The sequence below is a fragment of the Vicia villosa genome, linkage group LG6 (assembly GCF_029867415.1).
Source record: "Vicia villosa cultivar HV-30 ecotype Madison, WI linkage group LG6, Vvil1.0, whole genome shotgun sequence".
Lineage (NCBI taxonomy): Eukaryota > Viridiplantae > Streptophyta > Magnoliopsida > Fabales > Fabaceae > Vicia > Vicia villosa.
Genome location: NC_081185.1, coordinates 120,629,561 through 120,652,077, shown reverse-complemented (window position 1 = coordinate 120,652,077; position 22,517 = coordinate 120,629,561). Strand labels below are relative to the sequence as shown.

The 22,517-nt window shown below is 37.9% G+C and overlaps 2 protein-coding genes across 2 annotated transcripts; both read left to right on the top strand.

Annotated features, from left to right (window-relative positions):
- Window positions 1-329: 329 nt before the first annotated feature.
- Window positions 330-3,236, top strand: LOC131614535 (uncharacterized). The gene is made up of 5 exons (XM_058886108.1): window positions 330-1,140; window positions 1,420-1,638; window positions 1,718-2,205; window positions 2,294-2,509; window positions 2,628-3,236. Exons 1-5 carry the CDS (start codon window positions 330-332, stop codon window positions 3,234-3,236), a joined length of 2,343 nt encoding a protein of 780 aa, XP_058742091.1.
- Window positions 3,237-18,125: 14,889 nt separating this feature from the next.
- Window positions 18,126-18,767, top strand: LOC131612223 (zinc finger protein 6-like). Its single transcript, XM_058884027.1, has one exon. It carries the CDS (start codon window positions 18,170-18,172, stop codon window positions 18,665-18,667), a length of 498 nt encoding a protein of 165 aa, XP_058740010.1. The 5' UTR covers window positions 18,126-18,169; the 3' UTR covers window positions 18,668-18,767.
- Window positions 18,768-22,517: the final 3,750 nt, after the last annotated feature.

Genomic DNA, 22,517 nt, shown 5'->3' with positions numbered 1-22,517 from the left:
CAACACCATCTGACATAGATAAAATCATTTGTGCTGAAATTCCGGACCCCGATGTACATCCAACATTGTACAAATTGGTCTCGGCGCACATGATGCACGGTCCGTGCGGTCCATCGCGAATGACTTCACGCTGTATGAAAAATCGAAAATGCTCGAAATTCTTCCCGAAGCCTTTCCAAGAAGATACTGTTGTTGATGCGGATGGCTATCCCCTCTACAGGAGACGACCAAAAACCCATGTCATCCAAAAAAATGGTATTTCTTTGGATAACCGACATGTTGTACCTTACAACACAAGGTTCCTACTAAAATACCATGCACATATTAACATGGAGTGGTGTAACCAAATTACATCAATCAAGTATCTGTTCAAATATATTCACAAGGGGTTTGATAGAATTGGAGCAACAATTTCAACTACTGGCAACGGCACAGGAAACGACAAAGAGCCTGTTGATGAGATCAAACAGTATCTGGATTGTAGATATGTGTCCCCGAGTGAGGCGTGTTGGAGAATTTATTCTTACAACATTCATGGCAGGAAGCCGGCAGTCGAACGTATGTATTATCATTTAGTAGGTGAACAGGCTGTTTACTATGCAGATCATGCAAGAATGGAAAACGTGTTGGAAAAAGCAACTGTAACGGAGTCTATGTTCACTGCTTGGTTTGTTGCTAACGGGAAATATGAGGACGCGCGGTCACTTGCATATGGTCAATTTGTGTCTAGATTTGTTTATGAGAAAAAAAGCAGAACATGGAAACCGCGGAAAAAGGGGTTCACCATTGGCCGTTTGATATGGGTTCCACCAACCACTGGAGAGTTGTTTTACTTGCGACTGATGTTGACAGTGGTTAAGGGACCACTAACTTACGAAGAAATTCGCAAAGTTGATGACACACAATTTGATACTTTTAGGGATGCATGCTTTGCAATGGGATTCCTAGAAGATGATCGAGAATACATTGGGGCAATACGGGAGGCGAGTGAATGGGGTTCTGGCCATTTCCTCCGCAAACTTTTTGTAGTTATGCTTTTGTCCTCCGCTGTAAATAGGCCTGCTCATGTCTGGAACGAGACATGGGGTCTACTATCTGATGGTCTGCTGCATCAGCAGAGACAGTTGGCACACAATAAAGGTTTTACCCAATTATGAATTAAACTAATTTCATGTGATATTGTTGGATCCAGCATGGATAGACAGTGAATTGTTTGCATAGTTTCCATTCTTACTTTTTACCATTTACATGGTGAATTATTGTCTAACAAAAGTAGGTGAAGAAAAATACTATACTGGAAGTAATATAAGAAAGTCTGCAGTTATAATGACTCAACCACTGGAAGTGTACTTCTAATTTTGATGTATACCTTAAATAGCTCATATTGTAGATAATGTTTTATACAATCATTTACAACAGATTTGGAGCTCACTGAGGATCAGTTGAAGAATTTGACGTTAACAGAAATCGAAAAACTAATGCAAGCAAATCGAAGAAGCCTCAGCGACTTTAAACCAATTCCATATCCTGATGGATACGTTCTACAACAATTAGGCAACAGGCTGGTTTATGATGAACGGAGTTATGATGTGCCTACAATGAGATCCCAATTCACGTCGCTTTTCAACGCTCTGACAGGTTCGTAGAAAATAGATTGTTATCACTTGCCTCTAATGTAAATCAGTCTTATACTTAGTGTTGTTGCCATTCATTGTAGATGAGCAAAGGTCAATATTTGATAAAATTATGGCGTCAGTTGATGCTCAAAAGGGTGGTGTCTTTTTCCTACATGGTTATGGTGGAACCGGTAAAACTTACATGTGGCGAACACTTGCAAGTGCATTGAGGTCCAAACATGATATATGTCTAACCGTTGCAACAAGTGGAATAGCTTCTTTATTGTTGCCCGGTGGTAGAACTGCACATTCCAAATTCAAAATACCTGTGCCAACAATGGACAACTCAACATGCAAGATTGAATATAACGATGACGTTGCAGACCTTCTACGGCAGACAAAGCTTATTATATGGGATGAAGCACCGATGGCACACAAACATGCTTTTGAAGCACTCGATAGAACTTTGAAGGACGTGATGTCTACATACGGTAATTCAAAGGATATCTTTGGCGGAAAGGTCGTTGTTTTTGGTGGTGATTTTAGACAGATTTTGCCCGTTGTACCCAGAGGGAGTCGTTCGGATATTGTACATTCTGCCATAAATGCCTCTTACATTTGGCGGTCAGTTGAAGTGTTAACTTTAACGCATAACATGCGACTGCAATCTGGCCCAGATGAAGCTGAAAAAAAAAGAAATTGCAGAGTTCTCAAAGTGGCTGTTGCAGATTGGTGAAGGCAAACTTTCTGAGCCAAATGATGGATTTGCTGACATTCAACTACCACCAGAACTATTGATCACGGATTACACAGACCCAATTGTTGCCATCGTTAATAGTACTTATCCTGATTTTATCGAAAATTACCAATCTAACGACTACCTCAAAAGTAAGGCAATACTTGCTTCTACATTGGAAGTTGTCGATCAAATCAACAATCACGTCCTTGATCTGATGCCAGGTGGTTAAACAAATTCCTATGCCTTCTAATTCTATTTTTCATTTATGTCAGTCACTAACAATCTGCTTCCAATCATCTTTAGGGGAAACCAAGGATTACTACAGCTCAAATTCCGTCGATAGGTCCGAAATTCATGACACCAATGTAGTCGATATACTCACACCGGAGTTTCTCAGTTCCTTGACTACTTCAGGGTTGCCTAACCATCTCATTAGGTTGAAGGTAGGAACACCTGTTATGCTTATGCGTAACATAGATCAGTCGGAGGGTTTGTGTAACGGCACTAGGGTAATGATAACTAAGATGGCAAACCATGTCATCGAGGCGAAAATAATGGCGGGAAAGTGTTGTGGAAACTTGGTCTACATCCCTCGAATGGATATGTCTCCCTCACAATCCCCTTGGCCCTTCAAACTCAAACGGCGTCAATTTCCAATAATTGTCTCATATGCAATGACGATCAATAAATCTCAAGGACAGTCTCTGGATAAAGTAGGACTTTTTTTGCCACGAGACGTCTTCACTCATGGCCAAATATATGTGGCACTGTCAAGGGTCACAACCAAACAAGGAATAAAAATCCTGGTATATGACGAAAATGACAGGTTGAAGTCTACTACTGCAAATGTTGTGTATAAAGAGATCTTCAACAATATATAAATGGGATATGTATAAGGTAATTCAAATGATTGCTTTAACTTTTGTTTTATATTTTTGTTTATATCAATTTTGAGCCTAATTGTGGAGGGTTTATGTTTGCATCAGTACTGTGAAAGTAAAAATATTCCATCGAAGGGAAAAATGTGGCTGTCCAAATATGCAATAGTATTACACTGGAAACAAGGGACAACAGGAGTTTATTTAATTTTTAAGACTATATACACTCTAATATGTTACAGCTATAATTTTGTGTAGATTGTAAGGGAAATACACTACTTAGCTACTGTAACTGGTTTGCTCAATATATTATGGTTTTCAATATATTAAATAGTAATCCAATTTCCCTTATCCAATTACCTTATCATAAAGACTTGTGGTAGATAGCAAACATAAATATATAACAGCATAGGTTAAATATCCAGTAAACAAGTATCAAAAGGTAGCATAACATGTTTACTATTTATTACACTCATGCAAGTAAATACACATAACATGTTTTATCCAAGGAAGTAATATCTAACCTAAATCGAATCCTATCTCCGCATTTGAAGTTGTTGGACCTGCAGAATTCGTCCCATCCGTATCCTAACTTTGTGCGGCGAGGATCTTCAATGTTTAAGGGAGACATGAATTTATTCTTCCCGTTGTCACCGCATAACACAATGTCTTCATATCCATTGTCTCTGAGGACGGTCGCAAAATCCTCCTGCAATTTCTACGAAAAAAAAGTGGAAATAAGTGATTGTTTCAACATTGCTCAACAGTTCAATTTGAAATAAATGGATACGAAGCAACTCAACTAATTTTGGCAGGTCAACACTGAAAGGAAGCAGATCTACATCGAAAAAGTATATCTCTTTGTAGAACACGTTTCTGCTATGAAAACGCGGTAAATCTTGGGGTCTTAACACCTCACTAATTGATAAAATGGAGTAGTTGTTGTTACCATAATATCCAACCGTCAAAACTACATCCGAAGGCAGACTATAATACGATTCCATACAAGGCCATCCACTTAAAATGAGCGGATGCATTTCAATTTGGTTGTAGATCAGATCCTGGTGTGCCCCCTGATTATTCATTATGATCCAATTCTTGCCAAGTTGGCGACCGTAGCTTTTCACAAATAATGGTTGAATTTCGGGGTAGGACTGCAAATATCAAATTCACACAATGTTGATGAGGCATAATACTTCCATATACTTTGTTAATGTCAATAATACATATGCATATATTTTACAAATTTAAAAACAAAACAATGAGATCAATAAACAAACTGAACCTGTGTCGAGATCTTTGCGATTAGAAAATAATCTATCATTTCTGAATGCTTGAGAATGCCGCATAGATCCATTTTTAATTATTTGTAGATTGAAAATTCAACTTTTTAAATGATGCAGAGGCAGAGGTGATGAACAACGCTTCTATAAGCATTCAGTTTGTTTGTGTGCATACATTGGGGATGAGTATTTATTATAGAAATTCACTGCAGCATCACATGATGCTTTCATCCCTTACCATAAAGTAAGCATGCTTGGCTGAAGGGGTTTTGTCCTTATGCATCCAAACTACAAGAATATGTCCCTAATAGTCACATGTGCAGTGTACTTTTCTGCGAAAAAGAAAAGGAATATATTCCTCACCACATGCAAACACTATTGGTGCCACACAACACTATGCCACTTCCCAATACCACATGTGACGCTCACTTGATACTTATCTTCTTAGTCTATAAAGTTTCAGTTATATTTATATATTTAACAAATTGATAAACTATTTTATTATATCAAAACACAAACCAAACCTGTGTGGAGATCTTTGCAATTAGAAAATAAAGTAGTATCATTTAGTAGACATGTGTTGAGTAGTATTATTTTGCATAAAGTAGTACATCATTGCATCATCTATATAACACCATACGATTTTTTTTTATTTTTACATTAAATATAACTTCATATTATACATAGCAATCCCATGATTCCATTAATCTTACATCATAAAACATTACTATTTTGTCCTTCATAAACCCAATAAATTGCTACTGATACAATAACGGGTTTGTTGACCCAATTTACCCAACACACCGTATAATTTGTTTTGTTCTAACAACATACATGCCTTGGGGTTTGTAAACTTATAATTGGAAAATCATCCATGTAATTTGATGCATAAGCCACTGAATCTCATTAGTCGATCACAAGCAATAGAACTGCAACTAAACTAACATAGCCATTATGTCACATTTTCCTTCAAGTGTTAATGTAAACCATGCAGAACTGATTAATTATGTCAGCACAATAAATTTATCCAACATTGCAAACCAAATGGTTGTCCAAAATAACTAAATTAGCATAATACAATGCCATAATAGATTGACAGCACTGCTGCTCTGCCAGTAATGACGGAGCCATTACGTTGCCGGAAATTAATGCTCTAAACAAACCTGCAGGAAACAAACACTGGCATTTTTGTACTTTTCGCGAAACACGTGCAAACAATTACAACAACCATCAATGTATAAATATATAGTGCACTGCACATAACAATAATATTCATTTCAATTGCAACATAAACCATCCATACCATAAAAATACTGTCATAACAGAATATGAATGACTCTAAAATTCCAAGTCTTGCCCAAAAAAAGATAAAAACCATAACATTTTAACATTTGTCCAAAAAGTAATAAACGATGCTACTCGATCAGTTAAACAACTTATACACTAAGCTTTTCCACATTGGACCGCCACAGAGATCTCTTCCACCGGAGGATGTCTGATGCAAAAACGCAGGGTGTCACCTTTCTGAAGGTTGCGGTCTTTGCAGAAATCAGACCATCCACCAAAGATATACCGGTCCACAGTGTCGTCCCTCTTTGTCATCTCACAATAATAAGGAACATTGTTGTCGCGATCGATCAGCTTTATTCTTTCAATCTTACCGTGTATGCATGCACGGATAACTGCTCTCGGAATAAACTGAAACAAAAAAGAAAAAACCTAACTTAGTTTCCATAACACTGTGCATCATTGCTAAATATTATTTTACGAAAAGAAAAGAAACTAACAAGGACATTGTTTCTCAGCTTGACTGGGTTGTCAACCAATCTGGTCCAGCTTTCTTCTTTCATTCCTACTGTTTTTGGAGCCGAATTCCTACATAAATAAGACATTAAGAAATATATAAAACATTCATAAGTTAGGTTTTTTTGCGGGAGTAGTAAACATATTGAACAGGTTGACAATAAAATACTACCTTCCAACAGCTTTTTCCTTGCCTTTCAACTTCGACGGCAATCTGTCAGCTCCTCCATTGCTACAAACATACAACAACAAATATGACAACTAAGTTATCATCCTTTGAACCTATTAAACAAGCGGCTAATACATACTTTAATGACTATGGCTAATACAATCCACAATAAATAAATACCTTCGAGAACCACATGGTTGGAAGGATGCCCGGTAGACAGACTCATGATACCTTCTGCGTTCATGCCCTGCAGCAATGGTCGGATTCTGTTGTTTCCCTTTGCCTTTCTCACTGACTACTGAAATCGCTTCACGCCCCAAAACATCTGTTGCCAATCCACGCGTATCGTCTTCCTCAACAACAGGTTCTGTTTTCACCTTCATTCCAACAACTTTTGCTTTCCCTTTCACCTTCTCCAAATATGTGTCAGCTCCTCCATCCCTACAACAATTCAATAAGAAATATGAGTCCTTAATGTCCTACTTTTTACATTTGTAACTAATACTTCAGCGAAGTATTTAGTATTACACGACTATGTATAGAATATTATACAACAAAGTTACCTTGAAGCATTGGTAACTCCATGATACTTTCTTTGCCAGGTTCGCCTTTCACCGTTGCCAGCAGTTCCAGATATTGAGGCTTTCTCCTTAACTTCACGCCGCATTCTGCCCCCATCATTACTCATTGCAGCGGCGGCTCCCTTTCCGTTTTGTTTGCCTGACCCCGATAAGATTTAGTTCTGCCACACAATGTCCAAACAAACTACAAATGCTTAGTCACAGACTAGGGTTTACAAAAAAATTTAACTTTGTTACTAAAACCCTAGGTTTTAACTATTAAAAACGACGAAACAAGTACCTTCTGGTTGCAGATGATTGAAATGACGCACGGTAAACAGCTGCATGATAGGTTTTTCTTCCATGCCCACCAGCACTGACTTGAGCCTGTTCTTTTCGTTTCCCTTTCTTACAGCGTACTGCAATCTCCTCACGCTCCAAACCATGTCTTTCCAATCCACCAGGAAGTTCTTCCTCAACATCTGCTTCTTTTTTCACCGTATATTCCTCGATTTCTTCAATCGCAGCCATGCTTTCTTTTTTGACAGCACGTAACTCTTCCAGCATTTGCTTGAGAACACCACTCCGAGTGCGTTTCGAAATGCCTTGGATTTCAACACGTTCTTCCTCGCATCTGCACAAAGAGATTTTTTCGAGCAATCAGAAACCGGCATTATCTTTAAACATTACATTTAACTTTTTTAACCCATTTATTTTTCCTAAAGTCACATCCAGGGTTTGAAGGTTCATCAATATACATGCATGGAAATCAAATTACAAAAACGTTAATACAATCCTATGGCCACTATAACTACATGCAACAATATCTCCAACAACAAATCGTCTGTTACTTTATGGTTTTCGAGAAGAGGTTGGTTCGAGGACGACAACATTTTAACAACATCTTACCTTGAAACGGTTGTTCGAGAACGCTTCACTGAGCTTCCTTCCATTCTCTGACACAGATATGCTTCGATGACTTGGGATGCTTCGTACGGGTGCTGCTATCTAGAACAAAATCACCTTTCAAAGTAACTATGAAACAAAGACCCAGACACCGAGACTTTGCTATTAACGTTTTCTCTAGAAAGTTACGTTTTCCAAGTTGAAATGTTTAGGTTTCCAAATATATTTTTTATTGAAAATTGAAAACTTATTGCGTCCTTTCAGTTATTAAATTTATTTCCAACTTTTTTTTTATATAGTTCAACTTCCCATTACGAATAATTTATCTTTACATATATATATTAAACAAGTTTCTTAACAGCTTCACTATTCTATTAATTTCATTTTTTAATGGTTTTGATTATACTTTTTTTCTATTCATTTATATTAGTAGTTCTACTTTTTAATTATTGTTTCTTCTTAGTCTTCCTCACCATCTTTGGGCTTATCTTATCATAATTATTTCTTTAAAATTAAAATAAACTCTTACTATTTAACTATTGCTAATTAAAATGCTCATTATCAAAATAAATGTGGCATAATACCTGTCATTTGATGATAATCAATCATGCTTTTTTACTCTATATTTACTCTTTAAAATTTTTTATTATAACTGCCTTTAAAATTTGTATTTTCACGAATATTTTTTCTATTGGATTATGCTAATTTTTAAATAATTATCCATGTAATATAAACAAAAATCTATTTTTAAAAATATATATATCTTAAAAACAAAATTATACATGAAAAACGAATTCGCGTCACATACCAGAACCCGTGCGACCGCACGGGTTTGTTACTAGTTTTCTATGTAAAAATTAACCATTATGTAAGAACAAGAGGGTCTATGGCCATCTTTTGTTAAGAAAAGAAGAAAAAAAATGAAAAAGAAGAAAAGAACGTGGAAATGGAGTCCTCAGTCAGATATCATCGGAATACATTGAACCTAACTAATGGAAGAAGAGTTAGTAAGATTCTTATAGATTTGCCCAAATAATTAAGGACTAACTCAACGTTAATTACGCAAACTTGTTTGAGATAATGAACTCCTAAGTAACATTCATCACCACACATCATTGTGGACCTTTATTCTTTCTCAATGTTGGACTTCCTCTCCCTTATACCCAAGTGATTTCTTCACAAAAATATTTCTATTAAGTTTGCAATTCAGAAACCAAAAATTGTTTTATCTTCTATTATAATTGTAAAAATTTAGGTAAAATAATACTTTTTTTAATAATTATATTACTACAACTACTTTGTTAAATGTCCATTAAATTTGTTTAGCATTTTGTAATAACAAGTGGAAGTAAGATTATTTTGTCTATATTGACTAAAAAGAGGTACAATTTGTACAGTATAAGACATTTGAAAAAACTTTTGAATAATGATCAACAAATATCGGCTAGTGTTCATCTTCTTTTATATTGGTACTAGTTTTATCTCAACATCACAAAAATGTGTCCTCTTAATTGTTTAGACTTAGGAATCGAACTTGATATTACTGAAAGATTTTTTCTTTACCCACCTCCCTATGGGGGGTCACCCCCAGCGAAAAACCCAAACTACCCCTGCTTCGGAAATGAACTTCCGAAGCTCTTTTTTTTTTAAAAAATTTCCTTAATTCGGAAGTTCATCTCCGAAAACACCTCATGGGGGGTGCGTTCGGAGATGAACATCCGAAAACACCTCATGGGGGGTGAATTCGGAAGCTCATTTCCGAATTATGCTGTGTTTTTTTTTATGTTTTTTCTTAAACAGTCTCGCATTTTAATTAAACGCAAACGCCAAATAAAATATGCGACATATAATTTGGTTGCCATTTTTTTTCAATCACATCCAAATCATTTTCCATCTTTACTCTTTTTCTATACTCACACATTTTATTTCTGTTCTCTTTGAGTTCGGCCCTGATCTTCATCGAGAGCCTTACTGCCGAAGTTACGAATTGGGAAGGAAAATTCAAGTTCGTGCTAATCATTTTCAGTTACGGTCAATTGGGAAGATAAAAGTGGTGTAGATCCTTATCAGCCACTCGCAACTGAATATGATTAGCACAAACTTGAATTTCCCTGTCTGATTCGTGCTGGTTGGTTGCCATTTTTTTTCAATCACATCCGAATCATTTTCCATCTTTACTCTTTTTCTATAGTCACACATTTTATTTCTGTTCTCTTTGAGTTCGGCTCTGATCTTCATCGAGAGCCTTACTGCCGAAGTTACGAATTGGGAAGGAAAATTCAAGTTCGTGCTAATCATTTTCAGTTACGGTCAATTGGGAAGATAAAAGTGGTGTAGATCCTTATCAGCCACTCGCAACTGAATATGATTAGCACAAACTTGAATTTCCCTGTTTGATTCGTGCTGGTTGGTTGCCTGACATGTTCCTGTAAACAATTGAAATCGATTAATATGCGAGACAAAATAAAAAACAAAAAAATTTGAACTTCTGATACATTTCGGAAGTTCATTTCCGAAAACTGGGATGGAGGTGTTTTCGGAAATGAACTTCCGAAACACCCCTTCGCAGAACTTCTCTGCAGCCTCCAATGGCATACCCCTAAACCAAACATCAAACTTATTTCTACACATTCTAAACATCCTAAATATCAGTATAAACCTAACCTAATACAATTTTTGCTATTTGTAAACACCCTAATATACATTTTAATCATAGATCTAAAAATCAAAATGCTTACCAATTGAATGGATTGGAGGACTTTTGAATGTAATAGAGCAAGTAGATGGAGGCTTTGAGGTAGCTTGGAACTGGTTTGCACAAAAATCTCTTGGGGTGTGAGTTTGGAAGAAGTTTAGGGTAAATGATTTGGGGGAGGGGGTTGTTTTGCTTAATCTGAAAAACGCAGAATATTTCGGAAATGAACTTCCGAAATGGTGTTTTCAGAAGTGTATTTCCGAAATAAGTCAAATTTTTAAAAAAAAAGACGCTTTCGGAGATGCATCTCCGAAAACACCTTTTCCTTGCATTTCGGAAGTTCATTTTCGAAGTCAGGGGTATTTTGGGTTTTTCACCAGAGGTGAGCTAGAAGGTTGGGAGGTGGCCAAAGAATTTTCCTTACTAAAATTGCGTCCTTAATAGGAGCTTCTTTACGGGATTGCAAGTGTTTGGTTATTTTTTAATAATAGTTACTTTGGATAAAGTTTACAAAGAAACTTTAAAAAATCTCAAATAGTTAATATTTTAAGAGATACTCCTTCCATCCCAAAATATAAGAGAAATAAATGCATTTTTCTTATCCCAAAATATAAGAGAAAAAAACTATCTTTTATATTTTAAAAATAAAATTAAATGTAAATTATAAGTATTTGGTTTACATTCTCTCTCATCTTTTTTATAATCAACAACCAATCCGATTTCTTTTTACATCTTTGTAAACAACTTATTTCATTAAACCCACAAATTAAATTATGTTTATACGTTTCTTAATTTTCTTAATAAATGTGTTTATACTTTTTAAGCTCTTTCATTTAATACTATTGTGTAAACATTCGATATAAGATTACATGAAAAAAGAATCATAAATTGATTTTAAATGAGTAACTATGTAATAACTACAAAATCCATGCCAAAACTGATCAGATCCACTTGCAGATAAACAAGGTATGTTCAAGCTAGATTACAAACACATCAAGCATTTAAAGCCAAAAAGCATATACCCTTTAATTTGTTTTACATGCCCAAACCACCATCCTTTGTTACACGTATACTTTTAAACTTTATTATATAGGATTCTCTTGGCTATATATGTATCAAATATATTTTTTGTATAGAACCCATCTATCAATTATTTAAATTTCCGGCAAATAATATTGAGCATCTTTCTAATAAAATCACAAGAAAACAAAAACACAAAATTAAAAATAAATAAAAATATATCCCCACAGAAAAACACTGCTCCTATACGATCTTGAAGTATGAATATCTAAATTATAACATATATCATATATGTCATGCGTATAGTGTCACACTTCTCTATATGAAAATTATAATTATATTCCCACCAAGCACACCATGCTTTTAACACTTGATTCGATTGTTGTCTCTTTTCCATTGAAATTTCACAACCAACAAATATATAATATATATATATATATATATATATATATATATATATATATATATATATATATATATATATATATATATATATATATATATATATATATATATATATATATATATATATATATATATATGTTAGAAAAATGGTATGATAATCCTGGATATCTTCAAGAATCGTGTTCGTTCACTTTCCGAACAAAGTATTTCGACCCTATACTTGTCTGGGTTCACGAAATCTTTGCGGGGATAATTCTTGAAGAATCAATCTGTTTCTGACAATGGAGAACAGATCAGAATGTAGAGGAAGTGTATAATTTCGTATTTCAAATCGAGACCGAAAGACTCCTTATATAGGAGACCAATAATAGCAACGAACAGACACACCTGTTCGGTAAAAAACAGTTATGTTGGTTGGAAACGAAGCATCTGTTCGGTAAAACGGTTAAGTCCGTTGGGAAAGGGTGCAACTTATTCAAACGAAATTTTTTGCTCGGGGCGCTGCCCCGCACCCCGCCCGCTGACCTGGCAGCGGGACCCCAGCCAGGGGCGCTGCCCCTTGGACCCCGCCAGGGGCTCCGCCCCTTGGAACCCCGTTTCTATTATTCATATTCAATTGTACGTTTGGCTCTACGAGCGTGCACTCCGCACTACCCTAACTCGTTTCAAGCTTAACGCATAATTGCATCGGCCTTCAGTAAATCACATTACTACCAAAATTGCATTGATGATACTAAAATCACCAACAAACTCCCCCCATTTTAGTATAATCCTTGATTTACTTACATGTATAACGATCAAACAAATGCATAGAAGAAAATGTCTTGCGATTGAATTTTCATCTTAGTACAAATACACATTTCAAATATTCGAAAATCGGGGTGTCATAATGATTGAACCCGTCAATCCATTTGAATATCTAAAGATATAGTACACATATGTTTCTTACAATACTCTACTATTCATACTTGACACTTTACAAGCCATGTGTCCTTATCCATTAATAAGCATATAGGAAGCCAAGTCCAAGCTTCTTGAAGCGGCAAAACTTCATGCTTACATAGGTGATCCTTTTAATCTTGCACCTGCATTAACAATTTTTCAAAAGAACCATTAAGAAGATATACTTCAACCTAGCCATCACTTGCAGGTCTGAGCACATACCTTGGGAAGATAAACACAATTGCTCCAATCTTTAACTATGATCTTTCCACATTGAATTCTGCTTCTAACGTTGTATTAGAAGGGAATTGGGTATACCATAACTAATAGATTTAAATGGACTTTAATCCCATCCCAATTACCGACTTCTTCACTAAGTCTCTTGCTAACCCCTTCGTCAAGTGGTCAGCTAAGTTTTGTTGCGACCGAACAAACTCAATAGATATCACCCCATTCATGATTAATTCCCTAATCATACTATGTCTAATACCCAAATGTCTAGACTTTCCATTGTATATTTGACTATATGCTTTAGCCAGTGTGGCACTACTATCACAACGGATAGAAATTGGTGATATCGGTTTAGGCCATATCGGAATCTCATATACCAAGTTCCTTAGCCATTCTGCTTCTTTACCAGCAGCAGCTAATGCTACAAACTCGGATTCCATTGTGGAACTAGTTATACATGTTTGCTTCTTGGAAGCCCATGAGATGGCACCTCCTCCAAGCAAAAACACCCATCCACTTGTAGAAGATGAATCTTCAACATTATTTATCCAACTAGCATCTGAATAACCTTCTAACACCGAAGGAAATCCCATATATGATAATCAATAATTCATAGTACCCTTCAAGTACTTGAATACCCTAGTTATCGCATGCCAATGATGTCTACTAGGATTACTAGTAAATCTGCTCAACTTTCCAACCGCATAAGCAATATCCGGTCTAGTGCTAATCATAGCATACATCAAAGAGCCTATAGCTCTTGAGTATTCGAGTTGATCCACAGGTTTACCTGTATTTGGCATAAGCTTTTCTCCCGGATCCATGGGAGTACTTACTGGAGAACAATGTTCATAATTGAACTTCTTGAGTATTTTCTCAATGTAATGAGATTGCGTAATTACAATCCCCTTATTCTCTCGTTTAATCTTTATACCAAGAATAACGTCTGCTTCTCCCATATCCTTCATGGAGAACTTTGATGACAAGAAATTCTTTGTTTTATCAACTTGATTTTGGTCGGTGCCAAAGATCAACATGTCATCAACATATAGACAAATGAAAACTCCTTTACCGGATGTATCAAATTTGCTATATACACATTTGTCAGCTTGGTTTAGAATGAAACCATTAGACAAAACAACCTCATCAAACTTTTGATGCCACTGCTTCGGAGCTTGTTTCAGCCCATATAATGACTTAACTAGTTTACACACTTTGTGCTCATTACCAGGCATTACAAAACCTTCAGGTTGCTTCATATACACTTCTTCTTCCAAATCACCATTCAGAAATGCTGTTTTGACATCCATTTGATGGATCACTAGATTATGAATAGCCGCCAAGGCAATTAACAATCTAATAGTAGTGATACGGGCAACTGGAGCATAGGTATCGAAATAATCAATCCCTTCTTTTTGCCTGAAGCCTTGAATAACTAATCTAGCTTTAAACTTGTCAATTGTACCATCGACTTTCATCTTCCTTTTGAAGATCCATTTGCAACCCAATGGTTTGCAGCCTGGTGGTAAATCAGATAATACCCAAGTATTATTTTCCATGATAGAACCAATCTCTTCATCAATTGCTTCTTTCCAAAAAACAGAGTCTCGAGATTTCACAGCTTCATCATACGTTCTTGGATCCTCCTCTATACTATAGCAATAATAGTATTGAGTCTCAATCTGATCCTTTGATCCCTCAACTAAATATAGTTGAAAATCAGATCCATACGATCTAGATTTTCTAGCTCTTTTGCTTCTACGGGGTTCAAGTGTCTCACTTGGTACATCATTTGAATGATCATCCCTTAGAGATTCGTCTGAATTAGGTATAGATATCTTTGGTCTAGGTATAGAAGAGAAACAATTCTCATCAAATATGGCATCTCTTGATTCTATAATTGTGTTAATAGAAATCGAGTCATTAGGTTCTATAACATAAAACCTATAAGCCTTGGAGTGTTCAGCATATCCAACAAAGATGCAACCTACACCCTTTTCGCCCAAAGTTTTCCTTTTTGGGTCCGGGAGTCTAACCACGGCCCTACAACCCCAAACACGTAGAAATGTTAAGTTGGGTCTTTTCTTATACCAAAGTTCATATGGGGTAATCTTGTTCCTTTTATTAGGAACCCTATTTAACAAATAACAAGCCGTTAATATAGCTTCTCCCCAAAACCCTTCACTCAAACCAGAGTAAGATAACATGGCATTTACCATTTCTTTAAGAACTCTATTTTTCCTTTCAGCCACACCATTTTGTTGAGGTGTATAAGGTGCCGTAGTTTCATGAATGATTCCTACGGATTGGAAAAATACAGGATCATAGTATTCACCACCTCTATCAGTACGCAATGTTTTAATCAGAACATTCCGTTGCACTTCAACTTCAGTTTTATAAATTCTGAATTTATCTAAGGCTTCATCCTTAGCGTGCAACAAATAAACATAGCAGAATCTAGATGCATCATCAATAAAAGTGACAAAATATTTTTTATTCCCTAATGATGGAGTAGCATGCAAATCACATAAATCACTATGTACTAACTCAAGAATGATAGATTTCCTTGTTATACTTTTAAAAGGTTGTCTAGTAATCTTTGTTAACATGCAAGTTTTGCACTTTTCGTTATTTTCATCAAAGACAGGAATTAAATTGTTTTTAGACATTTCATGCATTCTTTTATAATGTACATGTCCTAAACGAGCGTGCCATAACGAAAAATTGATAATATTCGAAGAAGACATAAATATAGAACCAGAATCTTTAGGAACTCCATTCAAATTCATCATAAACATTCCATTATTATAATAACCAAATCCTACAAACACACCAGACTTCGATAAAATATATTTATCGGATTCACACACTTGCTTGTATCCAAGCTTATTCAATACAGGACCAGAAATTAAATTCTTACGTAACTTAGGAACATACAATACATTAAACAAAGTAATAGTCTTTCCAGAACTGAATTCTAGCACCACGTTTCCTTTGCCTTCAACGGGAGCAAAGTGATCATCTCCCATGTATAGAACAGAACCATCTTCCACTGGAACAAATGTCTTGAACCAGAAACGATCCTTGCAAACATGAGTTGTGGCGCCAGAATCAATCCACCACGCGACAGCATCATCCTGCACATAAAATGCCTCAGAAGTTAGTGATACCGAATGTTTAATCAAACTATTCAATTCACAAATTGATTTCTGACCTTGGTTTTCGGATTGGTCCTTAGACCCCTTTCCTGAACCACTTGCGTTCGCGTTGTCGTGCTTTTTGCCGAAGCGACAATCCTTCTTGAAGTGGCCTGTTCTGCCACACTTCCAGCATTCTAGTTTCGGTTTCTTGTTAACACCGAAATTGCCCTTTTTGTTATTGAAAGCACGTTTCTTTCCTTTGTTTTTGTTGTTATCGTTCTTACCACCCTCTTCGATCATATTAACCGAGGGTCCAGCAATTTCTTTGCCTTTTCCTTTGTTATCCTCATGCGCTCGTAGAGATTCCTCTATGCGCAAGTGACTTCCAAGTTGGATCAAAGACAGTTCGTCTTTTCCATGTTTCAGATTGTGTTTGAAATCCTTCCATGAAGGAGGCAACTTGTCTATTATGCTTGAGACATATATTGTTTCATCCATATTCAATCCATGCAGTGTGAATTGTCCAAGGATTCGGAGGAGTTCATTGAATTGTTCCATGACAGACCTCGATTCAACCATTTTGTAATTATTGAAGTCGGTCACCAGGAACTTTTTACTAGATGAGTCCTCTGCCATGTACTTGGCTTCGAGACAATCCCACAATTCCTTTGCAGATTCCACGTTTTGGTAAATATCAAATAAGGGATCAGACATACCGTTAAGAATGTGCCCTCTGCATATGTAGTCGTCGTTTTCCCACTTTGATCGGCGTCTCAGATTTTCAACCGTGTCATCCTCTTCAAGTTCTGGAATTGGTGTAGACAGGACGTGCGCCACCTTCAACGTTGTCAACATGAAATGCATCTTCTTCTGCCAACGCCTGAAGTCTTGTCCTTGAAACTTGTCCAATTTTCCGAAACTTTTAGTCATCTCCTTCACGGTGCTTCCTCCTCCAGCCATGATTATCAGAATAAATACTTTGTTCGTTTGTTAGAAAAATGGTATGATAATCCTGGATATCTTCAAGAATCGTGTTCGTTCACTTTCCGAACAAAGTATTTCGACCCTATACTTGTCTGGGTTCACGAAATCTTTGCGGGGATAATTCTTGAAGAATCAATCTGTTTCTGACAATGGAGAACAGATCAGAATGTAGAGGAAGTGTATAATTTCGTATTTCAAATCGAGACCGAAAGACTCCTTATATAGGAGACCAATAATAGCAACGAACAGACACACCTGTTCGGTAAAAAACAGTTATGTTGGTTGGAAACGAAGCATCTGTTCGGTAAAACGGTTAAGTCCGTTGGGAAAGGGTGCAACTTATTCAAACGAAATTTTTTGCTCGGGGCGCTGCCCCGCACCCCGCCCGCTGACCTGGCAGCGGGACCCCAGCCAGGGGCGCTGCCCCTTGGACCCCGCCAGGGGCTCCGCCCCTTGGAACCCCGTTTCTATTATTCATATTCAATTGTACGTTTGGCTCTACGAGCGTGCACTCCGCACTACCCTAACTCGTTTCAAGCTTAACGCATAATTGCATCGGCCTTCAGTAAATCACATTACTACCAAAATTGCATTGATGATACTAAAATCACCAACAATATATATATATATATATATATATATATATATATATATATATATATATATATATATATATATATATATATATATATATATATATATATCTAATCCCAAGTTTATGTTTAAATTTCTACTCTCTTATATAAACCCCTCACATATACATATTTTGTAGCTCACATTCACACATATATAACCCTAATGGCCTATGCTGATTGCCATGAAAGCTCCTCCCCTACCTCTATCAATACCGTAAAACTTTTTGGTATCAACATTCAAGAAGAAGCTTGTTTGAATCAATCTCCATCATCACTCTCACAATCACGATCAGATCTATCTGAGTCTTTGAATGGGAAAAAGCTATACGAGTGTCAATATTGTTGTAGAGAATTTGCGAATTCGCAAGCTTTAGGAGGACACCAGAACGCGCATAAGAAAGAAAGACAGCTTCTGAAGCGTGCTCAAATGAAAGCTGCTCGTAGTTTTGTGCCTTCACATTACCATAACACATTTATGTTTCCTCCACCGCAGCAATATCATTACATACCGGCTCAGGCTCCTTCATCGTCGTGGCTATATACCATGCAAGAAGCAAGTTCAGGAGATCGTAGCTATCAGCATCCGGCGAGAGTTGGTGGATTCAATAGAGGCAGCGATTGTAGTGAAGGATTTGGTTTAAATTTGCATCTTGGTTTATAATAACTACATGAAAAGTTAGAAGTGTTTCTGTATCGTGTAGTTTTCTGATGAAATTGATTTTTGTTTGTTTCGAAAACTCTTTTTTTGGAATATATTTATATATCTACGAACTAAGTTTTAGAGGGAGACATATAAAAAGTTTGTGATAATTGAATGATGATATCTGATGGTTATGGGAGTTGGTCATTGGGAAAGGATCGTGATTCTTTGATATAGAAAAAGCGTATCATTGGATTATCTCAAACGAGATATAACAATGATAAGATCAACTTAATAAAACTATTCGACAATTAATTTAAAAATTTAATAGTAGAGTATTGAGGTTATTGTTTTATGATTTTGAAAAATTTCTATTTGAATAAATATTGGGCCGAGTCGAAGAATATGTTAGTCTCTTTAAGATGTTTTGCGGTTCTATTTAAAATTATACAAAACAGTCACTCAACCACGATGTCTCCAAGATAAAACAAATCAAATCTATATTATATGCTTATTATTTGCATGGTAAATAATCGGTTTAAAAATATACCATTTGATGGTACAAAGACCAATCAAATAAAGTATAAATATCACTCCTAGTATTTCGTATATAGATCAATCGTAATAATTTCTTAAATAAGGAGAAATTTAGATAATTCTCCAAAGAGAAATCAATAATGGTCATTTGACCACTCAAGATAATTTCTCAATCAAAGAGAAATTCAAATAATTCTCTAAAGAGAATCCAAAATTAATACTTATTGTTCTGGACTGGGGCCAGATGCTGGCCTCCCGTCGGGCAGGGCCCAGTACAGCAAAGTCAAGAAGGCCAAACAGAATACCCACTTGCTCATGACCGTTGGGAAAGTCGCAGCCACGTGCCCCACGGAGAGCACGTGGACAACTGACCACCAAACGATTTGGTGTGCCTCTTTCAAACCCTACGGGAAGTTGACCCAGGATGGGAGTCACATGCTGACTCTGCCCTACGACGTAGGATCCTGACAGTCTTTTGTTTTATGCCTCCACGATCAAACCCAAAATAACAGATCTTGCTCCAGCGATGGGGGTACTATAAATACCCTCTTTCATATAGGGTCAGGTATTCAATCAGTATCTCTCACACTTCGTGCTTGCTCTCACTCTGATTCTCACTTGGACATCGGAGTATCTTGCAGGTACACCCCTATTCCTCTTTTGACCGACCAGAATCACGTTACAGGCCAAGACGATCGTCTGATCCCGGTAAGATCAGTGGCTCCGTCTGTGGGAAACTAACAGCTTCCCCGTCTTCTCCCGAATTAGACCAAAGCAATCCAATGTTAACCAACCGATCGTGATGGCCAACCAACACGGAGACAACGTGAACCCTTTTCTCAACACCTAAAACAAGGAAAACAATGGGGTACCTGGTACCGAGCAGGGTGACGCCCGAGAAGGGCAGATCGCCTTTCCTTCCTCCGAGGACACAAGCTACAACGTTGCCCAGCAGCAGCAACTCCTCGACGAAACATATCAAGAAATCCCTGTGCCGCCAAACGCTGACCCAAACACCGCAACCCTGCTCGCGGCCATCAATCAAACGAACTTCCTCGTCTTCCAGCAAAACTAGCAAATTGCGATGCTGGAGGCCGAACGCCGATCTCCAACCCCGAGGAGGCACCTATCTAGGTCTCACACTTCGTCTCCACGACGACGAGGTGACCAGACTTGTTCACCCCGACGAAAATACTGTCGAGAAGAGTCCCAGAGCCCTTCTCCTCGGTCGGAGGGCGGTTGCCCTAATTGGAACGACTAGTCCCAGAAGTTTCCAAGAAGCGGGAGCGCACTCCTCCCTCGAAGGAGCCTCGTGCCTCCCCAACAAAGAAGAAAACCAAAGTCATCGACAAGCACAAGAGTCGACCACGAAGCCCGCCTCGCCGCCGTCAAAGCCCCCGGGTCGAGTATTCCTTATCCTGTTCTCCCATCAGAAGCGACGACAATGACCCCTGCGGTCTACTCTGTGGGCTATCATGGATGTCGAGCTCCCTAGATGGATGGAGAAACCTGCTTCCCTTAGTACTTATGATGGCACATCTGACCAGGACGACCATATCGTGAACATTGAAGCCATGATCAACTACCGCATCGTTTGGGAAGCTATCAAATGCTGAATCTTCCCCACAACCCTTAGGAAGGACACAATGGCTTGGTATAAGAGTTTAGCCTCGAAATCTATTCATTCCTGGAGTCAACTGAAGGAGCAGTTCTCCAGGAACTTTATCGTCTCCGGACGGCACTTGAAGTACTTGGAAGCAGTTGTCTAAGGAGTTGACAAACCCTTACGCGCATACCTCAACCGATTCAACCGGGAGGCTATACAAGTCTCCATCATTGACAAAATGAAGAGGCATCTCCTCGATCGGGGACTACGCCAGGGCAGCAATTTCAAGAAAGTTGTCGAGATAGAACAACCCACTCAATGGATGCACTCCTCCTCAAGGCTCAGACATACATCTAATATGAGGAAAAGGAAGCTGCTAATAACACCCATGGGCCAAGAAGTCAGAACAGCTCGAAGAGCTCTAAGTACGACGACCCTGCACCCCCTCGACGCGACTGAGAGAAAAGACGGGAGGACAAACCTCGTGATCCTCGAGATCACAGAGGACCCTCTAGCCGCTTTACCGAATACAACATGTTGAACGCTCCTTACGAGCGTATCCTCGCCGAGTGTATTAATGTTGAATTCAAGGATGGTCGGGTTTGCTTCCCCAAAGCCACTTCCTCTATATCAGGGGTCGACAAGACCAAATTCTATTGGTTCTATAGGAGCCACGACCACGTCACTGAGGACTGCGTTCACCTCAAAGACGCAATCAAGACCCTAATAAGAGAAGAACTCATGAAGCAATACAAGAAATAAGAAACTCCTCGACGAGAAGTCCACGAAATGAAGAAGGTCGAAGATGACAAATATCCTGACGCTGGCCCGATCCAGGTCGCCCTTTGCGTCACTCGGACAGAGGATTTCAAAATTACTGATGAGTTGTCCGCACTCATCCCGTGGGAGAAACTCCTCATGGCCATGGTCATCTCGGGCGGAGGTCTCGTCCAGCTGACTATAGGGTATGTGAAAAGAAAGTTCAACGAGCTCATTGACGCCAGTTCAAACCAGAACCTAACCCTCAGCAGGTTCAAGGGAAAGTCTGAGCCCATCACTTTCTACCTCGAAGAGTTACCCGGCGGGTCGCTCAATTCCAGCATCCCTCTACTCATTCAGGAAATGATGGAAAATTTTGATATCCGCCGCATCCTCGTCGACCAAGGTTGATCGGTCGACATCATGTACTCCAAGCTATACACCACCCTTCAACTTGATAAATCCCACCTGACATCTTACGTGGGATCTGATCTCTAGGGTTTTAATGGCACCACCACCAAGCCTTGAGGATACGTCGAACTGCTCGTCACCTTTGGAGAAAAGGAAACATCTAGGCAAGTCAAGACTCGCTTCCTAGTTATAAACTGCCTTCCGCTTTACAACTGCATTCTGGATAGGCTAACTCTAGCCAAACTGACTTTCGTGCCTTCCACGATCCACCTTAAAATGAAATATTACACCAGTAGAGGCAACATCGTCACTGTGCACGGCGATATTTAAGGATACCACTCAATCTCCGTTGCATCCTGTCATACCCTAAAAATTTCCCCTCATAGTTCAAGATATTTTGACTCACATGACTTTCAATTGCTCAAGACTATGCAAGAATTGGGCACACTTACCTGTCTCCTAAGCAACAAACCTCCAACTAGGGATTTGTTCCTCTCAAGGAAGAATTAGGTTCTGAGACCTCAAGTGGACTTCATGGCCTCTCATATGCTTCAAAGG